Consider the following 16839-nt stretch of genomic DNA (forward strand, 5'->3'; position numbering starts at 1 on the left):
TCAAGCTTGAAATCAGACATTCAGGCAGCAGTGAGCAGTTTTTTTCCCATGTCAAAGGGAGCGTCAAAACCAAATGTATATAACCCTGGGGAGACTTCTTGTTTTTAAAAACACACTATTCAGCACCCTCCTCACTCTTCTGTACAGTCCCTTACTGATGGCTTACAGTGTAACTTGAGAATTTACAAAGAATACGCACACAGCCCCCAGCTGACATTTACATGTAGCTTCAACCATCAACCACAGGAAGTGGTAAAACACAGAATTAGACACTCAGACATCTATAATAAGCAACATCAGACTTGTTTTAGAAAGTACCCAGAGAAGCATAAAGCTCATTCAAATCATTCAACACACTTAATTATTCAGTTTTTCTAGCTTTAAAGTAAAAGTTTGAAAATTTAGGAAGCGCACTTTGCATTTTTAGTAAGAGTTACACGAGAAGCCACGAAGTGGTAAATATGTGTGTGTGTGTGTGTGTGTGTGTGTGTGTGTGTGTGTGTGTGTGTGTGTGTGTGTGTGTGTGTGTGCTGTTTTCTGGAGAAAAACACTACACACACTGGAGACTGGAGACCACGTTTCCTTCTTCTCTACTGTTTCGTTGCAAGTTGCTCGGCTACATGCAGCAGTGCAATAGTTTAAAGTCAACCTCCTCCTGCTGCAGATCAGAACAGGAAGTAGTTCTGGCAAGCTCTCTGACAAATGAGCACACCTTGGGAGGGACTGGGCCTCAGCCAACGAACATGTGATTCATTTAACTCACTTGGCATTTTCATTTCAGCTCAACTTTTTCTTCTGGAGGCATGTTTTTGATCTGTTTTAGATATTTTTGGTGTAACTTTCAGTTTACCAGCAGTTTTGTAGTTCCACACACTCATGCAGCAGACACACTTTACTCTAAATTCTATTTACTGCAACACTCTCTACTCTTTATTGTGTTGCACACTGACGGAGAGTTGCATTACGTGCAGGACTTACAGAGAGCCGCTTTCCCATTGTTTAAACTGATTACAATGCGTAGAACAAGCATTGAGGATAATTGATGAGGGGAAGAAGTAGAAGAAATTCACAAGGTGCATTTGCACTTTAGGAAAGATTTTATACACAGTAGAAAGAAATATATTAATTCAAATGAAGAATTAATTATCCTGTTCAACCTGGTGTCTTTGACTCTATCTGTATTCATACTGTGATTACAGACAGTAACAGACAGTGGCTAAACTCCAACTGATCCCTTTTGATCCATAAGCTTCTTTAGGAAATATCACCCACAGTCCCTGATGGTAGAAAAAAATGGTTCATTGTTAGAAAAATCTATGTTGAATGACTTAAAGTTGATGAATTAATTCTGAGGCATTGGAAGAACTCAAGTTCCACATTATTCCATAGCTCCACCTTGTGGAATAGGATTAGAAATTAATGCACAGTAGATGCACAGTGGACAACATGGAGCCTTGGCTCTCATGCTTTGTTTATTCTCTGAGGGGGGCAACTTCCATCCTGAGATGATGAGTTTAGTGGTTTACCTGCCTACCTGTTTTCAGTTTCACTGACTCTTCCGTTTTGTTATTCTGCTGAGGGAACACTGTCTGATCAAGGAGAATTCAACAAGCCCCCAGCATATCTGTGCCCACATTCGAAATTCACTTGCTAAAATGCACAAGCCAGGCTCCAGTGGCGCAATCGGTCAGCGCGCGGTACTTATAAGACAGTAACCTGCAGAGTCATGCTGAGGTTGTGAGTTCGAGCCTCACCTGGAGCAGCTGAGTTTTACTCTACTTCTGTTCACCAACTACTACACCTGGAGCATCCTCTCTAGCCATTGACAAACCAATCAAATAATGAATAGTATGTCATCTAAGTTGGTTAATAGGCCCAACTTTAAAAGTGTATTCAGAAACCTGGATGCTGTCGTATCATACACAGTTACACACTTTCAGACTGGCTAGACAGAACTTCAGGAAGGACATAAAATCTGCCATGGAGGGCTGAACAGTCAGATTTGTTTTTGATTTAAATATCAAAGAACTGTCAGAGTTACACGAGAAGCCACTTTTATATCTGTGCAGTTAATATGAAGCTACCAGCAGCAGTTGGTTAGCATGCTCCAGCATCAAGAGTGAAACTGACACAGAAACTGTGACGGTGTTAAATCACAAAGTGAGGGAGTTAAAGACGAAAAGTAATATAAAGTAAAAATCCAATGATCTGCAAAGACCGTCATATTCAACCCAACATTAAAAACAGTTCCATCTCAGTGAGAACTACGTGTTGATTTACAGTATGTTAATGCATTATAATAGATTATCAGTGACAGAGAACAGAAGAGGATTGAAATCTGACAGAAGGCAACAACTCATGACGTGAGTGTGTAAATTTTGATCAGGTGTGAAAATAAAGTGGTAAATGTGTGTGTGTGTGTGTGTGTGTGTGTGTGTGTGTGTGTGTGTGTGTGTGTGTGTGTGTGTGTGTGTGTGTGTGCTTGTGTAGTGTTTTCTGGAGAAAAACACTATATACACTGGAGACTGGGGACCACGTTTCCTTCTTCTCTTCTGTTTCGTTGCAAGTTGCTCGGCTACATGCACCAGTGCAATAGTTTAAAATCAACCTCCTCCTCCTGCAGATCAGGACAGGAAGTAGTTCTGGCAAGCTCTCTGACAAAAGAGCACACCTTGGGAGGTACTGGGCCTCAGCCAACGAACATGTGATTCATTTAACTCACTTGGCGTTTTCATTTCAGCTCGACTGATCTGTTTTAGATATTTTTGGTGTAAATTGTACTTTCAGTTTACCAGCAGCTTTGTAGTTCCACACACTCATGCAGCAGACACACTTTACTCTAAATTCTATTTACTGCAACACTCAACACACTGAGTTTAGTGGTTTACCTGCCTACCTGTTTTCACTTTCACTGACTCTTCTGTTTTGTTATTCTGCTGAGGGAACACTGTCTGATCAAGGAGAATTCAACAAGCCCCCAGCATAGCTGTGCCCACATTCGAAATTCACTTGCTAACTAGCACACTCAAGCCAGGCTCCAGTGGTGTAATAGGTCAGCGCGCGGTACTTATAAGACAGTAACCTGCAGAGTCATGCCGAGGTTGTGAGTTCGAGCCTCACCTGGAGCAGCTGAGTTTTACTCTACTTCTGTTCACCAACTACCACACCTGGAGCATCCTCTCTATCCATTGACAAACCAATCAAATAATGAATAGTATGTCATCTAAGTTGGTTAATAGGCCCAACTTTGAAAGTGTATTCAGAAACCTGGATACTGTTGTATCATACACAGTTACACACTTTCAGACTGGCTAGACAGAACTTCAGGAAGGACATAAAATCTGCCATGGAGGGCTGAACAGTCAGATTTGTTTTTGATATTAATATCAAAGAACTGTCAGAGTTACACAAGAAGCCACTTTTATATCTGTGCAGTTAATATGAAGCTACCAGCAGCAGTTGGTTAGCATGCTCCAGCATCAAGAGTGAAACAGACACAGAAACTGTGACGGCGTTAAATCACAAAGTGAGGGAGTTAAAGACGAAAAGTAATATAAAGTAAAAATCCAATGATCTGCAAAGACCGTCATATTCAACCCAACATTAAAAACAGTTCCATCTCAGTGAGAACTACGTGTTGATTTACAGTATGTTAATGCATTATAATAGATTATCAGTGACAGAGAACAGAAGAGGATTGAAATCTGACAGAAGGCAACAACTCATGACGTGAGTGTGTAAGTTTTGATCAGGTGTGAAAATAAAGTGGTAAATGTGTGTTTGTGTGTGTGTGTAGTGTTTTCTGGAGAAAAACACTACACACACTGGAGACTGGGGACCACGTTTCCTTCTTCTCTTCTGTTTCGTTGCAAGTTGCTCGGCTACATGCAGCAGTGCAATAGTTTAAAATCAACCTCCTCCTCCTGCAGATCAGGACAGGAAGTAGTTCTGGCAAGCTCTCTGACAAATGAGCACACCTTGGGAGGGACTGGGCCTCAGCCAACGAACATGTGATTCATTTAACTCACTTGGCGTTTTCATTTCAGCTCGACCGATCTGTTTTAGATATTTTTGGTGTAAATTGTACTTTCAGTTTACCAGCAGCTTTGTAGTTCCACACACTCATGCAGCAGACACACTTTACTCTAAATTCTATTTACTGCAACACTCAACACACTGAGTTTAGTGGTTTACCTGCCTACCTGTTTTCACTTTCACTGACTCTTCTGTTTTGTTATTCTGCTGAGGGAACACTGTCTGATCAAGGAGAATTCAACAAGCCCCCAGCATAGCTGTGCCCATATTCGAAATTCACTTGCTAACTAGCACACTCAAGCCAGGCTCCAGTGGCGCAATCGGTCAGCGCGCGGTACTTATAAGACAGTAACCTGCAGAGTCATGCCGAGGTTGTGAGTTCGAGCCTCACCTGGAGCAGCTGAGTTTTACTCTACTTCTGTTCACCAACTACCACACCTGGAGCATCCTCTCTATCCATTGACAAACCAATCAAATAATGAATAGTATGTCATCTAAGTTGGTTAATAGGCCCAACTTTGAAAGTGTATTCAGAAACCTGGATACTGTCGTATCATACACAGTTACACACTTTCAGACTGGCTAGACAGAACTTCAGGAAGGACATAAAATCTGCCATGGAGGGCTGAACAGTCAGATTTGTTTTTGATATTAATATCAAAGAACTGTCAGAGTTACACAAGAAGCCACTTTTATATCTCTGCAGTTAATATGAAGCTACCAGCAGCAGTTGGTTAGCATGCTCCAGCATCAAGAGTGAAACAGACACAGAAACTGTGACGGCGTTAAATCACAAAGTGAGGGAGTTAAAGACGAAAAGTAATATAAAGTAAAAATCCAATGATCTGCAAAGACCGTCATATTCAACCCAACATTAAAAACAGTTCCATCTCAGTGAGAACTACGTGTTGATTTACAGTATGTTAATGCATTATAATAGATTATCAGTGACAGAGAACAGAAGAGGATTGAAATCTGACAGAAGGCAACAACTCATGACGTGAGTGTGTAAGTTTTGATCAGGTGTGAAAATAAAGTGGTAAATGTGTGTTTGTGTGTGTGTGTAGTGTTTTCTGGAGAAAAACACTACACACACTGGAGACTGGGGACCACGTTTCCTTCTTCTCTTCTGTTTCGTTGCAAGTTGCTCGGCTACATGCAGCAGTGCAATAGTTTAAAATCAACCTCCTCCTCCTGCAAATCAGGACAGGAAGTAGTTCTGGCAAGCTCTCTGACAAATGAGCACACCTTGGGAGGTACTGGGCCTCAGCCAACGAACATGTGATTCATTTAACTCACTTGGCGTTTTCATTTCAGCTCGACCGATCTGTTTTAGATATTTTTGGTGTAAATTGTACTTTCAGTTTCCCAGCAGCTTTGTAGTTCCACACACTCATGCAGCAGACACACTTTACTCTAAATTCTATTTACTGCAACACTCAACACACTGAGTTTAGTGGTTTACCTGCCTACCTGTTTTCAGTTTCACTGACTCTTCCGTTTTGTTATTCTGCTGAGGGAACACTGTCTGATCAAGGAGAATTCAACAAGCCCCCAGCATATCTGTGCCCACATTCGAAATTCACTTGCTAAAATGCACAAGCCAGGCTCCAGTGGCGCAATCGGTCAGCGCGCGGTACTTATAAGACAGTAACCTGCAGAGTCATGCTGAGGTTGTGAGTTCGAGCCTCACCTGGAGCAGCTGAGTTTTACTCTACTTCTGTTCACCAACTACCACACCTGGAGCATCCTCTCTAGCCATTGACAAACCAATCAAATAATGAATAGTATGTCATCTAAGTTGGTTAATAGGCCCAACTTTAAAAGTGTATTCAGAAACCTGGATGCTGTCGTATCATACACAGTTACACACTTTCAGACTGGCTAGACAGAACTTCAGGAAGGACATAAAATCTGCCATGGAAGGCTGAACAGTCAGATTTGTTTTTGATTTTAATATCAAAGAACTGTCAGAGATACACGAGAAGCCACTTTTATATCTGTGCAGTTAATATGAAGCTACCAGCAGCAGTTGGTTAGCATGCTCCAGCATCAAGAGTGAAACTGACACAGAAACTGTGACGGTGTTAAATCACAAAGTGAGGGAGTTAAAGACGAAAAGTAATATAAAGTAAAAATCCAATGATCTGCAAAGGCCGTCATATTCAACCCAACATTAAAAACAGTTCCATCTCAGTGAGAACTACGTGTTGATTTACAGTATGTTAATGCATTATAATAGATTATCAGTGACAGAGAACAGAAGAGGATTGAAATCTGACGGAAGGCAGCAACTCATGACGTGAGTGTGTAAGTTTTGATCAGGTGTGAAAATAAAGTGGTAAATGTGTGTGTGTGTGTGTGTGCCTGTGTAGTGTTTTCTGGAGAAAAACACTATACACACTGGAGACTGGGGACCACGTTTCCTTCTTCTCTTCTGTTTCGTTGCAAGTTGCTCGGCTACATGCAGCAGTGCAATAGTTTAAAATCAACCTCCTCCTCCTGCAAATCAGGACAGGAAGTAGTTCTGGCAAGCTCTCTGACAAATGAGCACACCTTGGGAGGGACTGGGCCTCAGCCAACGAACATCCATCCATCCATCCATTTTCTTCCGCTTATCCGGGGCCGGGTCGCGGGGGGAGCAGCTTTAGCAGAGATGCCCAGACTTCCCTCTCCCTAGACACCTCCTCCAGCTCTTCCGGGGGGACACCGAGGCGTTCCCAGGCCAGCCGAGAGACATAGTCCCTCCAACGTGTCCTGGGTCTTCCCCGGGGCCTCCTCCCGGTGGGACAGGACCGGAAAACCTCCCCTACGAGGCGTCCCGGGGGCATCCGAAACAGATGCCCAAGCCACCTCAACTGGCCCCTCTTGATGCAGAGGAGCAGCGGCTCTACTCCGAGCTCCTCCCGGGTGACTGAGCTCCTCACCCTATCTCTAAGGGTGCGCCCAGCCACTCTGCGGAGGAAACTCATTTCGGCCGCTTGTATCCGCGACCTTGTCCTTTCGGTCATGACCCAAAGCTCATGACCATAGGTGAGGGTAGGAACGTAGACTGACCGGTAAATCGAGAGCTTTGCCTTTCGGCTCAGCTCCTTTTTCACCACGACGGACCGGTACACCGACCGCATTACTGCTGCCGATGCACCAATCCGTCTGTCAATCTCACGCTCCCTATTTCCCTCACTCGTGAACAAGACCCCAAGATACTTAAACTCCTCCACTTGAGGGAGGATCTCCCCCCCAACCTGGAGGGTGCAAGCCACCTTTTTCCGGTTGAGAACCATGGCCTCGGACTTGGAGGTGCTGATTCTCATCCCAGCCCCTTCACACTCGGCTGCAAACCGCCCCAGTGCCTGCTGGAGGTCCCGGTCTGATGAAGCCAACAGGACAACATCATCTGCAAAAAGCACGAGTGAAAGATCAAGGTCGGATACGTCGCCCGGATTGGCGTCACCGGGGCCCCACCCTGGAGCCAGGCCTGGGGTTGGGGCACGTAGACGAGCGCCTGGTGGCTGGGATCTCTCCCACGGGACCCGGCCGGGCGCAGCCCGAAGGAGCGACGTGGGACCGCCTTCCCGTAGGCCCACCACCCGCAGGAAGGCGCATAAGGGGTCGGTGCAGTGTGGATTGGGTGGCAGCTGTGTGGAGGTGCCTCGACAACCCAATCCCTGGACAAAGAATCTGGCAATTGGAACATGGAATGTCACCTCACTGGGTGGAAAGGAGCCTGAACTTGTGCTGGAGGTTGAGCGGTACCGGCTAGAGATAGTCGGGCTCACTTCCACACACAGTCTGGGCTCTGGAACACAACTCCTTGAGAGAGGTTGGACTCTCTTCTACTCTGGAGTTGCCCATGGTGAGAGGCGGCGGGCAGGGGTGGGCTTGCTTATAGCCCCCCAGCTCAGCTGCCATGTGTTGGAGTTTTCCCCGGTGGACGAGAGAGTTGTTTCCCTGCGCCTTCGGGTAGGGGATAGGTCTCTCACCGTTGTTTGTGCCTACGGGCCAAATAGCGGTGTAGAGTACCCAGCTTTCATAGGGTCTCTGGAAGGGGTACTGGAAGGTGCTCCGACTGGGGACTCTGTCGTCCTACTGGGGGATTTCAACGCCCACGTGGGCAATGACAGTGATACCTGGAGGGGCGTGATTGGGAGGAACGGCCTCCCTGATCTGAACCCGAGTGGTGTTTTGTTATTGGACTTCTGTGCTAGTCACAGCTTGTCCATAACGAACACCATGTTCAAGCATAAGGGTGTCCATCAGTGCACGTGGCACCAGGACACCCTAGGTCGGAGGTCTATGATCGACTTTGTGGTTGTGTCATCTGACCTCCGACCATATGTCTTGGACACTCGGGTGAAGAGAGGGGCTGAGCTGTCAACTGATCACCACCTGGTGGTAAGTTGGATCCGATGGCGGAGGAGGGAGCGGGATAGACCTGGCAGACCCAAACGTATTGTGAGGGTCTGTTGGGAACGTCTCGTGGAACCCTCTGTCAGAGAGATCTTCAACTCCCACCTCCGGGAGAGCTACAATCAGGTCCCGAGGGAGTCTGGAGACATTGAGTCCGAGTGGACCATGTTTTCCACCTCCATTGTCAATGCGGCTGTTCGGAGCTGTGGCCGTAGGGTCTCTGGTGCCTGTCGTGGCGGCAATCCCCGAACCCGGTGGTGGACACCGGAAGTAAGGGAAGCCGTCAAGCTGAAGAAGGAGTCTTATCAGGCCTGGTTGGCCTGTGGGACTCCTGATGCAGCTGATGGGTATCGGCAGGCCAAACGTGCCGCAGCCCGCGCGGTCGCAGAGGCAAAAACTCGGACCTGGGAAAAGTTCGGCGAGGCCATGGAGGAAGACTATCGGTCTGCCTCAAGGAAATTCTGGCAAACCGTCCGGCGCCTCAGAAGGGGAAAGCAGTTTCCCGCCAACACTGTTTACAGTGGAGGTGGGGAGTTGCTGACTTCGACTGGGGACATTGTAGGACGGTGGAAGGAATACTTTGAGGATCTCCTCAACCCCGTCGTCACGCCTTCTGTTGAGGAAGCAGAGGCTGGGGACTCGGAGGTTGATTCGTCCATTTCCCTGGTCGAAGTCACCGAGGTAGTCAGTAAGCTCCTCGGTGGCAAGGCACCAGGGGTGGATGAAATTCGCCCCGAGTACCTTAAGTCTCTGGATGTTGTAGGGCTGTCTTGGCTGACACGCCTTTGCAGCATCGCGTGGAGATCGGGGACAGTACCTCTGGACTGGCAGACCGGGGTGGTGGTTCCTCTTTTTAAAAAGGGGGACCGGAGGGTGTGTTCCAACTATAGGGGGATCACACTCCTCAGCCTCCCTGGGAAAGTCTATTCCAGAGTGCTGGAGAGGAGAGTTAGGCCGCTAGTCGAACCTCGGATCCAGGAGGAACAATGCGGTTTTCGTCCTGGCCGTGGAACACTGGACCAGCTCCATACTCTTGCTAGGGTGCTCGAGGGTTCATGGGAGTTCGCCCATCCAGTCTACATGTGTTTTGTAGACTTGGAGAAGGCGTTTGACCGTGTCCCTCGTGGCATCCTGTGGGGGGTACTCCGGGAATACGGGATTCGGGACCCTTTGTTAAGGGCCATTCGGTCCTTGTATGACCGGAGTAGGAGCTTGGTTCGCATTGCCGGTAGTAAGTCAGACTTGTTCCCGGTGCATGTTGGACTCCGACAGGGCTGCCCTTTGTCACCGATCCTGTTCATTATCTTTATGGACAGGATTTCTAGGCGCAGCCAGGGGTCGGAGGGAATCCGGTTTGGGAATCACAGGATTTCATCTCTGCTTTTTGCAGATGATGTTGTCCTGTTGGCTTCATCAGACCGGGACCTCCAGCAGGCGCCAACGAACATGTGATTCATTTAACTCACTTGGCGTTTTCATTTCAGCTCGACTGATCTGTTTTAGATATTTTTGGTGTAAATTGTACTTTCAGTTTACCAGCAGCTTTGTAGTTCCACACACTCATGCAGCAGACACACTTTACTCCCCCAGCATAGCTGTGCCCACATTCGAAATTCACTTGCTGATCTGAACTAGCAAGGCTCCAGTGGCGCAATCGGTCAGCGCGCGGTACTTATAAGACAGTAACCTGCAGGGTCATGCCGAGGTTGTGAGTTCGAGCCTCACCTGGAGCAGCTGAGTTTTACTCTACTACCACCCCTGGAGTCACCAATGTCTAGTCAGTTCATCACAGAGTTAAACAGAAGTTTCAAATGTGAAGGACTTCCTTCCAAGCATTCCTAATCTCTACAGCAGTGCTTCACAAACCTGGCACACTGTCCAACCTGTTTTCCAACTATCCCTGCACTTACAGCTTCTGATTGGCTGAACACACCTGGTTCAGGTAACCAGCCATATGAAGGTCAAGGAAAGCTGGAAAACAAACAGGACAACAGGACAGTGTGCCTCGAGGCCCAGGGTTGGGAACCACTGCTCTAGATATCGTGTTCACAGGAACTGGGAGGAACTCCAGAGGTGCAATTAGTATATTAAAAATAAAATAAAAATACAATTTGGAAGTTAAATGGACTTCTGTGTATTTCCTTTCTAAGACTGCAAACTGCATGTCAGCATTTGTTATGTGGACATAAATTTACTTTGATTGAACTGAATCAGATTAACTACCGTAAAAAAGAATTGACTCATTCATACATAGTGTGTTTTACAACAATAAGTTTCTTCTTTCAGAAAAAAACTAAAACACTGTGTACAATATAGAAAGCGTTAAACTGCCATTAAGATCCCGGATCACGTTTATGATTAAAAACGATTTCATTGAGATCAACAAATTCTACTTCTTTACTGCTCTTCATATTTCAGCTGTGTGCCCCCCCCACACACACACACACTGCAACAAAAAGCATGACTGTGCACTTTTGTTGAGCAGCAGCAGCAGCAGTAGGAGAGCATGAGATCACCTTATTATGCTGAGTCAGCCCTCACTACTTACAGATAAGTAGTAAGGAGTGTGTTGGTCGTTACACATGTGGAAATAATCTATTAGGTTGAAATCGACCGCAGCTTAACAAAGGATCTGCTGATATGAATAAACCTCCTAGCGGCTTTAAAACACACAGTGCTGCATGCTTTGGCCCCATACGTTGCTTGATGAACTCGCTGACCCCCTCTCACATAACACAAGCTTTTAATCTCTACTGTTATAAACAGCCATGCTGATGTTTCAGGGTGTCTATGAGAGGTCATGTGGCACCACTTCACATGATCAGTACTGTTGAGTAAGTTTCCCTCAGTAATCTCACTCCAGCTTAACTCCCTCTGAAGTTAGAAGTTGTTCAGTTTCTCACCTTAGATAAAGTTTTACTTGAGTAAAAAAGACTGACATGTGTTGCATTTTGTGTCCTCTGGGTGTGCAGTGGCCATCAGGAAGGTATCTGCTGCAGGCTGGGCTCACACCCACTGTTTCTTGACAAACAGCTTATGGGGCTGCAGATAGCAGCAGCTTTATCTGCAAGGGTCTTCTCCACACTGCAAAATATCTTTTTGCTCTGAAGCGTCTGAGTCACTCTTAACACAGGCTTTCTGGTGAGTGTCTGGCTGAAATGGTCAAAACTCACCAAGAAGCGATGAACTTTAAGAATCAAAGAAACACAAACCTTGGTTTAGGGGATAAGAACAACGCCCAGTAGTGTTGAATACGTTGAGAAAGCAAATAAGATAAGAAAAAAAAAACATATTATATACATAAAGCAAACAAAGCAAATCTAATTGGACCCAAGTGCCATCCTAGGGAAGCCCCACACCAGCAGCTACATTCATGGTGTGGTAGAAAGTTCACGGCGTGACGCACGTCTCGCAGCAGATAGCGCAGTGGCTTGGTGCCCCCACCCTGCCCTGGCTGCTGTCCGATAACACAGAGGGGGGGGGGACGAGGCGGCCGCCGAGACCTGAGGGATTTTTAGCTTCATCTCTTTTACTCACCCAGCTCTCCTGAGCTTTAGTTGACAGCGTAAATATCTTATTAAAATGGTTGACTAACGACTTTTTACGCACATCTCCTGTCGCCTGTTGTGAATCTAACCGTGACCTCCGCGGTAAGGTCCTGTCTCACCCTGCGGATATTCAGCTGCTGTTCATCCTCTGTTGGTCACTGCGATGATCTCAAAGAGGGAAAAAGAGCTAATTGCAGAAATATGGGAAAGTTTGACTCCTGTGGCGGAAGATATTGGGTCAGATGCGCTGCTTAGGTACGTTCGCCCTCTGTCATACAGACTTTCATTGTTTGGTTCCTCTATTATTGTATAAAACTAAGTGAATATTAGGATAAAGGACATGGTCAACATGTCTGAGCTAACAATTGCTTGTTTGTCAATACGTTTTTGGTATTTATAATGACAAACTCCTGGAAAATGTGTATTACTTTTCCTAAGTCACCCAATCTGTGAGGGCAGTTTTAAAGGTGCTGATGGAGTGGGCCCAGTGGTGATGATACTGATGATGATCAAGATAGTGATAGTATGTCACTATACACCATCTTCATCATCACATAAAATGGTTTCCCTGTTTTCCTTCCTCCACAGGATGTTTGCCTCTTTCCCTGGTACCAAGACTTACTTTTCCCATCTAGACATCAGCCCTGGCTCCTCTCACCTGCGCTCCCATGGGAAGAAGATCGTTTTAGCCATAGCAGAGGGAGCTAAAGACATCAGTCAGCTGACCGTCAGCCTGGCACCTCTGCAAACCCTGCACGCCTACCAGCTCCGCATAGACCCAACCAACTTCAAGGTGGAGTTCCTTAGACCACAATCATTCATAATATTGATCATAATATTAAATGTTTCTTCTTCTCAGTAGCTCATGATATTATTGAAGTTTGCTAATGTCATGCTGCAAAGTACTTACTTCAATTTTTCTTTGGAAAGAATAAAAATTTCTGCTGACTAGTCATGTAAACATGTGAGTAAACACTTGTACATTTATTGTTTGTCTATAACAAATCTCATGCTTCCACCCGCAGCTTTTCTCGCAGTGTATTCTTGTCACCCTGGCCTGTCACATGGGGGAGGACTTCACACCAATAGCACATGCAGCAATGGACAAGTACCTGTCGGCTTTTGCTGCTGTGCTCGCTGAAAAATACAGATGAGACGGAGCCACATTTTTCTAGGACGCACAAGTGACATTTATGATGCTATATAATGTGACTAGAATGTGAACGAATTCATGTACATGGGCAGTTGTTGTTATCATACAGTGTTTTCTAATAATAAATATGTGCAATGAAGACTCAGACTTCTGTTGTGTTGTGTGCATATTAGCAGAAGTGGTTCTTTACTTATTTGTGCAAAAAAAATCTTTAGCTGTGACTGATGTGATTTTCTGCGTCGATGTCTGTATACAAATACACACACACACGATTAACTTCATGTGGAAGTTGTGTAACTTTGTGCTAAATGAATCCTGCAGTTACGAGAACAATTACATTATAGAAGTGACTATGGGACTGTTCATGGTTATGTAATAGTCCGGCATGTTTTCACTTTCCATGAACTAAACTCTCTGGTGCTGTGTTATTAAAATCGTGTAATTTTCTAATCTGAAATTAGAAAATTACACGATGAGCTGAGATTTGATTCCATAAAGTTACAATATCCTTTTAAAACTGTTCCCAAACATGTCTACACCTATGACACTTACACTCACAATCCATCTTTTATCTTATATGTTCTGTGTATCTAATAGAAAATATATTGAAACGATGTTGGCGTTAAAATTGTTTTTACAGTAAACAAACATTTTTTTTATTTAGCAGATGCTTTGCCTGATGCCTTATTTTTATGATCTACATGGAGGCTGTTTCTCCACTTCTGTTTCAAAGGTATTTCTTTAATTTAATTTAATTACTACATCACTGTGTAGACACATTCAGATCAAGTCTAGCTGTCGTTGCACCGCTCCGTTCAGTCCTGTGGGGGGCGATAATGTACCTCAAAGTCCTGGAACCGCCAATAAATGTGAAGGCACTAGTAAAGAAGAAGAAATGAGTTGGTTTGTTTTTGCCAGTAAAGTTGATCTCATGTAAATAAAACGTGGTCACTGAGATTTGCAGATTCAACACATTGAATCAGATCATTGAAAAGATAAATGTGTAGGGATTTGAGCCAGAGGAAGTCAGGAGGGAAATCTGCAGCCAGAGGTTGGTGTGTGCGCAGATATGAATGCTGATGAACTGCCAGCACACTACTGTAAACTGTAATTGTAGTAATAAAACTACTTGTCTACTCTGTTCGCTGCTCCAACACAGGAACACGGAGCTCTCCCAGGTGCCAACATGCTTGAAGTCGGAGCTGTCTGTGGTGCTGAAGTGAACTGCGTCAGTCTGATGGTATCTGGGGACAGTGACATGCTGTAGATGAGCCACTGATCTCATTCTTATTTCTTAACAGATCTATTAAAGCAACATAAGCTGCAGGCAGCACCTGCACCTCTGCAGGCTGGACTGTGAGTCTGACCACACGGTGACAGCCACAGCACCTCTCCACCAGAGAACACCGCAGCTTCAGAGCATGGTTAAAAAAAATCACGTGTTGTTATTATAATAATAATAATTATTATTATAATTTTAAATGAGTTGTTAATGTCATGAAAAATTAAGGTCTGATCATGAAAGTCTTTGATTTCACTGTACGTGCATTTAGTGCCCCCTGCTGGACTTAACAAGCAGTCGCACATTGCTTCTTCAGCCTTGTTTGAATGTTTTTGGAGAAGCTGAAAAACAAATCTAGGGGGTAGGGTCACGAGGTTGTTGTCAAACTAACTAAACTACTCTAAAGCAAATGTTAACTGTTCTGTAAAACATTTGAAATGGTTTGCAGAAAACTTATGTGCAATTCCTAACACGCTTGCACAATTCTTTATTTAAGTCAAAGTATTGAGTACATGCTCTAACATGTCTTTAATGTACACAAGTAAACACATGATTTTTAATTGTGTTAGTTGTGGTGACCAACCTGACAAATCTATAATAATATTTTTTTTAAAAAAGAAATTAATTTTAACCATTTCATGTCCTGATAGATGATTAATTCAGAAAATGCATCATCATTTATTAGTTTGTTATATTTTATATCGGTATGAGTACAATATTTGCTTTCCTTTGAATTATAGTGGAGTAAAAAGTAGTGAAGACTCCAGTAGTCACTCCAGAGACCCTTACCTGCCACCTCTGGGGGGGTTACCACTCACCTCATTGGCTCTATACACAACAAATGTATTGTTTTAAATAAAGTTAATCGAGTTTTAATTTGTAACGGCATCATTTTTGTTTGTATGTTTGTTTGTTTGTCAGTTGTCCTCATGTGGGCTTGAGTTTCCATCTGCACACATGAGGCCATCGGGTTCGAGCTTTTATCTGTTTGGACCTGCGGCCTCAGATAGTCGAACTAGAAAAACAAGATCTCGACCTCAGGACTTAAATTCTTATTGACAACAACAGTCGACATAAGAACAAAGTGGTTTAATACATGGTTTGTAATGTTGCCTTACTAATACCAGTCATCGATGTGATGCAGCCGTGCGTAATTACGCACACCACAAAATAAAACAAAACAAATCATCTTTGCTTCATTGGGCTTTTATTTCTTTATTGAAGAGACACATAACAGATGTAAAGTGACGCTAGGTCTCCCTCGAGTGTCCAGGTGCGTAGGCTGCTGGGTTTAGTGGTACTGCCTTCCCAGGGCGGACACCACCACAGCCAGGAACTTCTGCCAAGCGGCCTGAGTGTCTGCGGTGAAGCCATTTCCCAGTTTGGCGGCGATTTCGATGGTCAGACAGTCAGCCAGCAGCTAATCAAAGAAAAACAGAACAGACATTAGATGCCTTTCATGTATGCTGTTCATTGTGTCTGTAAGGTTTAGTGTAAACTGAGCGAGGAACTGTCCCAAAGTGTAAGATGTGAATATTTACCCTGAAGTTGTCGGGGTCGACGTGCAGCTTCTCAGAGTGCAGCACGCTCAGCTCGGCATAGGTGGCCTTGATGTTGTCCATGTTCTTCACAGCCCGGTCCAGACCGTGCAGCACCTTGATACCGTGAGCTGCGACATTGGGGTTTCCCCTGATGGCCTCAGCGTTGTAGAGGTTACCGAAGGAGCTGAAATACCTCTGAGTCCAGGGGTAAACGATCAGACACCTGCGAGAGGAGAGACAGGAGAACAAGTCAGCACAGAACAATTGTATATACTAATATAGGCTGTATCCACATGCTGTGAAGGTGCATAGTAGATCCTACCTGACCAGAGCCTTGGGGCCGATCTCCTCGTAGCTCAGGTTGGCAAAGATGCCGGTGATGATGCTGCGCTCCTGCTCAGTCCACTCAACCATGGCTGCTCTTGATTTGTTTGTTCAGGCTTGAAGTAAAAAGCTGAATGCTCCTCAGCTCGGCCGCCGTCTATTTAAACGTGTCCGAGCTCCCCCCACCCTAACGGAGAAGGTCGCTGTGATAGGCTGGAGATGCAGCGTTTCAGATAAACCACAGACTTCTCCAGAAGTTTCTGGATGTTTTCAAACTGGCTTGATAGTAGTACTAAAGATTTCTACTTGTAGATTATTACTTTTAATCCCACTCAGCTGAATTAAATACACGTATAACTTTAAAATAAACGAGAGCAACATTTTAGCAGCATGCACTTTTAATTTAACCAGTGTGAAAAAATCAAGGTCAGTTATGGATTTATTCAGAATATGAATATGAATAAATGTGAACCCTCTTGCAAACACAATTACAAATCAGGACACACCACATTGGAGACAGTTTTGTTTTAAATTACAATGCGCTTT

The 16839-nt window shown here is 44.8% G+C and overlaps 2 protein-coding genes and 5 non-coding genes across 7 annotated transcripts; 6 read left to right on the forward strand and 1 right to left on the reverse strand.

The window, feature by feature from the left end:
- The first annotated feature begins 1668 nt into the window (after nt 1-1668).
- On the forward strand, nt 1669-1762 carry trnai-uau. The gene is made up of 2 exons: nt 1669-1706; nt 1727-1762. It is a non-coding gene; the product is annotated as a tRNA-Ile (tRNA).
- A 1272-nt stretch (nt 1763-3034) lies between these two features.
- trnai-uau lies at nt 3035-3128 on the forward strand. Its single transcript has 2 exons — nt 3035-3072; nt 3093-3128. It is a non-coding gene; the product is annotated as a tRNA-Ile (tRNA).
- A 1212-nt stretch (nt 3129-4340) lies between these two features.
- trnai-uau lies at nt 4341-4434 on the forward strand. The gene is made up of 2 exons: nt 4341-4378; nt 4399-4434. It is a non-coding gene; the product is annotated as a tRNA-Ile (tRNA).
- Nucleotides 4435-5642: 1208 nt separating this feature from the next.
- trnai-uau lies at nt 5643-5736 on the forward strand. The gene is made up of 2 exons: nt 5643-5680; nt 5701-5736. It is a non-coding gene; the product is annotated as a tRNA-Ile (tRNA).
- Nucleotides 5737-10084: 4348 nt separating this feature from the next.
- trnai-uau lies at nt 10085-10178 on the forward strand. Its single transcript has 2 exons — nt 10085-10122; nt 10143-10178. It is a non-coding gene; the product is annotated as a tRNA-Ile (tRNA).
- A 1744-nt stretch (nt 10179-11922) lies between these two features.
- zgc:163057 (Hb-alpha_like domain-containing protein) lies at nt 11923-13280 on the forward strand. Its single transcript, XM_026351562.1, has 3 exons — nt 11923-12248; nt 12582-12786; nt 13019-13280. The coding sequence occupies exons 1-3, from the start codon at nt 12157-12159 to the stop codon at nt 13145-13147; spliced, it is 426 nt and encodes a 141-aa protein (XP_026207347.1). The 5' UTR covers nt 11923-12156; the 3' UTR covers nt 13148-13280.
- A 2392-nt stretch (nt 13281-15672) lies between these two features.
- On the reverse strand, nt 15673-16395 carry hbbe2 (hemoglobin beta embryonic-2). The gene is made up of 3 exons (XM_026351435.1): nt 16292-16395; nt 15970-16192; nt 15673-15848 (listed from the first exon to the last, which is right to left on the reverse strand). Exons 1-3 carry the CDS (start codon nt 16381-16383, stop codon nt 15720-15722), a joined length of 444 nt encoding a protein of 147 aa, XP_026207220.1. The 5' UTR covers nt 16384-16395; the 3' UTR covers nt 15673-15719.
- Nucleotides 16396-16839: the final 444 nt, after the last annotated feature.

This window comes from Anabas testudineus, chromosome 19, assembly GCF_900324465.2.
Source record: "Anabas testudineus chromosome 19, fAnaTes1.2, whole genome shotgun sequence".
Lineage (NCBI taxonomy): Eukaryota > Metazoa > Chordata > Actinopteri > Anabantiformes > Anabantidae > Anabas > Anabas testudineus.